General features: G+C 48.0%; 1 protein-coding gene across 1 annotated transcript; it reads left to right on the top strand.

Moving 5' to 3' along the window:
- The first annotated feature begins 847 nt into the window (after nucleotides 1-847).
- LOC105499329 (transcription elongation factor A like 2) lies at nucleotides 848-4,975 on the top strand. Its single transcript, XM_011771876.2, has 3 exons — nucleotides 848-3,062; nucleotides 3,632-3,705; nucleotides 4,064-4,975. The coding sequence occupies exons 1-3, from the start codon at nucleotides 2,795-2,797 to the stop codon at nucleotides 4,775-4,777; spliced, it is 1,056 nt and encodes a 351-aa protein (XP_011770178.1). The 5' UTR covers nucleotides 848-2,794; the 3' UTR covers nucleotides 4,778-4,975.
- The last annotated feature ends 475 nt before the right edge of the window (nucleotides 4,976-5,450 follow it).

Raw genomic sequence — 5,450 nt, 5'->3', positions numbered from 1 at the left:
GGTGATTTCTGCATTTTCAACTGAGGTACTGGGTTCATCTCACTGGGGAGTGCCGGACGATCGGTGCTGGTCAGCTGCTGCAGCCCGACCAGCGAGAGCTGAAGCAGGGCGAGGCATTGCCTCACCTGGGAAGCACAAGGGGGAAGGGAACCCCTTTTCCTAGCCAGGGGAACTGAGACACACAACACCTGGAAAATCGGGTAACTCCCACCCCAATACTGCGCTTTAAGCAAACAGGCACACCAGGAGATCATATCCCACACCTGGCCAGGAGGGTCCCACACCCACGGAGCCTCCCTCATTGCTAGCACAGCAGTCTGTGATCTACCGGCAAGGCAGCAGCGAGGCTGGGGGAGGGGCGCCCGCCATTGCTGAGGCTTAAGTAGGTAAACAAAGCTGCTGGGAAGCTCGAACTGGGTGGAGCTCACAGCAGCTCAAGGAAACCTGCCTGTCTCTGTAGACTCCACCTCTGGGGACGGGGCACAGTAAACTAAACAAACGCAGCAGACACTTCTGCAGACGCAAACGACTCTGTCTGACAGCTTTGAAGAGAGCAGTGGATCTCCCAACACGGGGGTTGAGATCTGAGAAGGGACAGACTCCCTGCTCAAGTGGGTCCCTGACCCCTGAGTAGCCTAACTGGGAGACATCCCCCACTAGGGGCAGTCTGACACCCCACACCTCACAGAGAGGAGTACAACCCTGAGAGGAAGCTTCCAAAGCAAGAATCAGACAGGTACACTCGCTGTTCAGAAATATTCTATCTTCTGCAGCCTCTGCTGCTGATACCCAGGCAAACAGGGTCTGGAGTGGACCTCAAGCAATCTCCAACAGACCTACAGCTGAGGGTCCTGACTCTTAGAAGGAAAACTATCAAACAGGAAGGACACCTACACCAAAACCCCATCAGTACATCACCATCATCAAAGACCAGAGGCAGATAAAACCACAAAGATGGGGAAAAAGCAGGGCAGAAAAGCTGGAAATTCAAAAAATAAGAGCGCATCTCCCCCGGCAAAGGAAATGATACTTTTATTCTGCAATAAGAAACAAAAGGTCTCTAGTGAATGGTATGTTCAGTAATGGTTACTTTTCTAAGAAAATGGATGACAAACATTTAACTTAAAATATGTTTAATCAACATATATTATGCATCAAGAGAACTGTCATTATATCTTCTTCCAAAGGTAGTAACTACTTGAGGAACAATGTGTCAATTTATTACACGCAAATGCAAAAGTTGTATTGACTTCTCATTTTGTGAACAGATCTTTTAATTTAGATAAAATGACATTTCTTTGAATTTAATGATACTAATTTTGAATTCCACATTTTTGTGTATATGTTTTAAAAGAGGAGAAATAGTTGTTAATACTTTGGCTCCATTACCAAAATAACTTAGCAAATAGTTACCAAAGATAGCTTAAAATCACTATAATTAGATGATTAAAACAGAAAAGCAGTTCTTTTCAACTGATTTGATATTATTTTCATCAAATTCTTGAATAATTATAATAATTTTATGAAAGTTTATACTGAGGAAATGGAAACACCCAGCCTCTATAATTCAGGAAAAAATTCAACATTGAGGACAGTACTGTTGGTTATGTGGTGATAATGACAAACACACATATTGATAGAGCAAAATATTGTAGGAAGATCGAGGTTTTACTAAATGAAGAAAGATGTGTAGCAGAAATATAATCAGAATTGTTTGTGTAACATACATAATTCATAATCATATAATCATGATAAGGTATTTTGCAAACCAAAATAGTTGTTGCCCAGATTTACACACACAAAAAAACACACGACATACACATATATATGTACACAATATACATCTACACATATATGTGTGTATAAATAAACATATGTGTATATATACATATACATGTCACTACACTGTAGAAGTTAAAATATTGGTAACTTTTAGTTTTTGTGGGTGGTAGCTTCACAAATGTGAAAGAAAAGGAAAGAAAAAAAGACAAAGGATGGGCAGGGAAGGACATAACAGGACAGGAAAGAAAAGGGAAGGAAGAGGGACAAGCAGGGATCAATAATAAGGGTGTCTTGTAAACCAAGGACTATGATGAATTTGTGCATCTGAAATTCATATTTAAAAGGTTTTAATGCTTTCTTTTCTACCTGTCTGAGATTCTCTCTCTATGAAAACTGATCAAATGTTGGAAGGTAAGTTTCAAGTGCACAGAGAGGCCATGGGAGATGGCAAGAAGGAAGTTGGTGAAATAAATTTGGGGTACACGGGCTTTTAGGTCCCTCAGGGACTCTCGGGCGGTGATGTCCAATAGAGAGTTGGCAAAGTTGATATGAGACACGGAGAAGGGAATAGCCTGGAGATGTAGATCTGGGAGTCATCGGTGCTTTCTGGAAATGAATGAGATCACGCAGGGAGAGACAACTTGAGGACTGAGGAGAGAGGAGGCCCAGGACAGAACCCCAGGAACACCGCCACTCAAGGTGGCAGCTCAGCTTCCTGGCAGGCGTCACTACCCCGGGCTCTGGAGTCAGGCAGAGCCAGTATTGAAAGTGGGCTGTGGAGTTCTGGGGCTGAGCGCTCTTGGCAAAGTCGGGTACCCTCTTTGATCAGCTGTCACACCTGGCGATAATGGGCATCAGAGAGAGATGCCTTGCGAGGATGCTGTGAGCTGCGTCAGGTAAAGCACCTGGGTCAGAAAGCCACCCTTCCTCCTCTTCTCCGCGACCCCACTTTGCTACACAAACGCACCGAGACTCCGACAGTCCCCAGCCTCTGGTCCCTCAGGGATGGAAGATGAGGTATGTCAGGCAAGAGGGGGCGCCGAGCTCCAAGGTGAGGTGTGTCGGGCAAGAGCTGGGCCGAGCTCCAGTGACGCGGCGCTCACGTGACCCGTCGGACGCCTACGTGGGCACCAGCCCCCACGCCAGCCCGCCAGCCAGCCCAGCGGTCGGGTCCCGGCGCCCGCGCAGAATAAGCTGTCTGAGCTGCCCAGACTGCTGGGGAGCAGCGAGCCGGCTTCCGCGAGCCGGAGGAAGCACAGGCGTGTCCTGGGTACCCGCAGGTCAGTGTGAAAGCGGGCGCTGTCGGCGGCCCCTGGGACGGGTGGAGGGGGCTGGCAGTAGGATTGGGGAGGGAGCGGAGAAGGAATCCTGTAGATTGGTGAGGAAGGGGATGCCTGCGGAGCGGACCGGGGTGGGGACAGGGGAGGGAGAACTCCCGAAGCGAGCCTGGCTCGCCTTCACGACGCCCCCTTGCACTGAGTCATCCATCCATTTTTAGTGCTAGAAATGAGGGGTGGGGGTAGCGACTCCGCAGTGCGACAGTGAAACGTAGACATATTCTAGAAATAATCCCTTCTCACAATCTACGCCCATAGAAACACTTGATCTCCGCAAAAATGGGGTGGCGCTGGGGCAGGTTGTCTCAGGGAAGGGGGACACAGAGACAAACGCAGTTTGGAAAGCATCCTGGTTTGGTGCCCGAGGCCTGGAAGGAAATGGCGGTTGGGGTGCGGGGGATGTAGGGGAGAAAAACGTTGGGTGAACAGGGCCTGGACTCAGGAAAGGGAACCGAGTCCCTGTGTGCCCGCTGAGCGCGCAGTCCCTGCCCCTGTCTCCTATCTGTCCGCAGGTCTGCGCGTCTGTTGTTCCCAGCGCTCTAAGAGGCCTGAAAAGGAGGAGCAACCTGTCCAGAATCCCCCGCAGGTCCGTGAAAGCAAGGGGCTGCATGGACAGGGGCCCACAAGGGTTGAGAGTGTGAAGGACCCAGCTAGGGCCGAATCGGGGCCCCTACCCTTCCGCCCACCCACATGAACACACACCTTACCAGGCTGAACCAGTGCAGAGAAGGTGGCAGGGCCTGTCAGGGAACAGCTGGCTCACGTGTGTGGGAGGAGTGGCAGGCTATGTGGTGGGCAGAAGGCCCTCTTGGAGGTCCGGTCAGCTTAGGGGAACCCTCACCAGGGGTGAGATGCAAGTAGTATCCAGACCTGCATTCCACGCCAGGCCCTCAGTCTCCCATGTCTCCTCTTTGTCTCCCCTTCCCTCAACCCGCATCCCCCAGGAAAGGAAAAGGAGGGGAAATCTCGACATGGAAAAATTCTTCAATGAAAATGAAGGAATGCTTTGGAACCAAGGAAAGATAGAAAATGAAGAACAGCCACCGGACGAGGGAAAGCCAGAAGTAGCTTGTACTCTGGAAGACAAGACGTTAGAAAACGAGAGAAAGACAGAAAACAAGGGCAAGACAGGAGATGAGGAACCGTTAAAGGATAAAGAAAAGCCAGAGAGTGCAGGAAAGGCAAAAGGAGAAGGAAAGTCAGAGAGGAAGGGAAAGTCAGAGATGGAGGGAGGATCAGAGAGAGAGGGAAAGCCAGAGAGAGGGGGAAGGGCAGAGGGGGAACGAGAGCCAGACAGTGAAAGAGAGCCAGAGAGTGAGGGAGAGCCAGAAAGTGAAAGGAGGTCTGCAGGAAAGCGCCCAGCTGAGGATGATATACCCAGGAAAGCCAAAAGAAAAACAAACAAGGGGCTGGCTCAGTACCTCAAGCAATATAAGGAAGCCATACATGATATGAATTTCAGCAATGAGGACATGATAAGAGAATTTGACAACATGGCTAGGGTGGAGGATAAAAGGAGAAAAAGCAAACAGAAATTGGGGGCGTTTTTGTGGATGCAAAGAAATTTACAGGACCCCTTCTATCCTAGGGGTCCAAGGGAATTCAGGGGTGGCTGCAGGGCCCCACGAAGGGACACTGAAGACATTCCTTACGTGTAGTGTCCCTGGCAGGCATTTATCAGGCCATATGTTTTAACCTTATGGTAATACTTTGCTTTAGTTGTTCCTCCTGCTACCAGTAGCCTTTTGACCCACCTGCCAGTGCTTGCTTGCTCTATGTTTCAGTAGCAGATTTTCACACCGGTGCATTTCAGAGACGTCATGATTCATGGAAAAATAAAGCAGCTTGTAATATCATCTGCAGAATCTGTCTGTTTTTGTTAAATACATGAAAGGTTAACAGTGGTTTTCTGAGTTGTGAGCTAGCAGGTGATTTCATTTCTTTGTTTTCTTTCTTTCTACTAATCTTTCTTTTCCCAGAGAACACAAATTACTTTTCTCACAAAAATAATAAAATATTTTTAAAAATCAGAACACAGTATGTAAAAAACAAAGAGAATAACTGTCCAGTGAACTTATGAAGTTCAGTAGAGACACTTAAAGTTCTTGTTGTCAGAACTTAAAACGATAGGTAAAATTCACATTACCTACCTGTGGGACTCATCTGGAGAAGTCAACCTGGGGTTATTACAGATCCATTGCTCTAATGGACAGTCTTGTTGTTTGTCAAATGGAGATAATACTTCGCTTTTCAGAACTGCTGAGTGGGTTGGATGAGGTAGAGAATATATGTGTTGGGTTGGCATCTACCTTCTCCCCTGCTCTAGCAGAA

This window comes from Macaca nemestrina, chromosome X, assembly GCF_043159975.1.
Source record: "Macaca nemestrina isolate mMacNem1 chromosome X, mMacNem.hap1, whole genome shotgun sequence".
NCBI classification, from domain to species: domain Eukaryota; kingdom Metazoa; phylum Chordata; class Mammalia; order Primates; family Cercopithecidae; genus Macaca; species Macaca nemestrina.
This window is presented reverse-complemented; position numbering and strand designations above follow the sequence as displayed.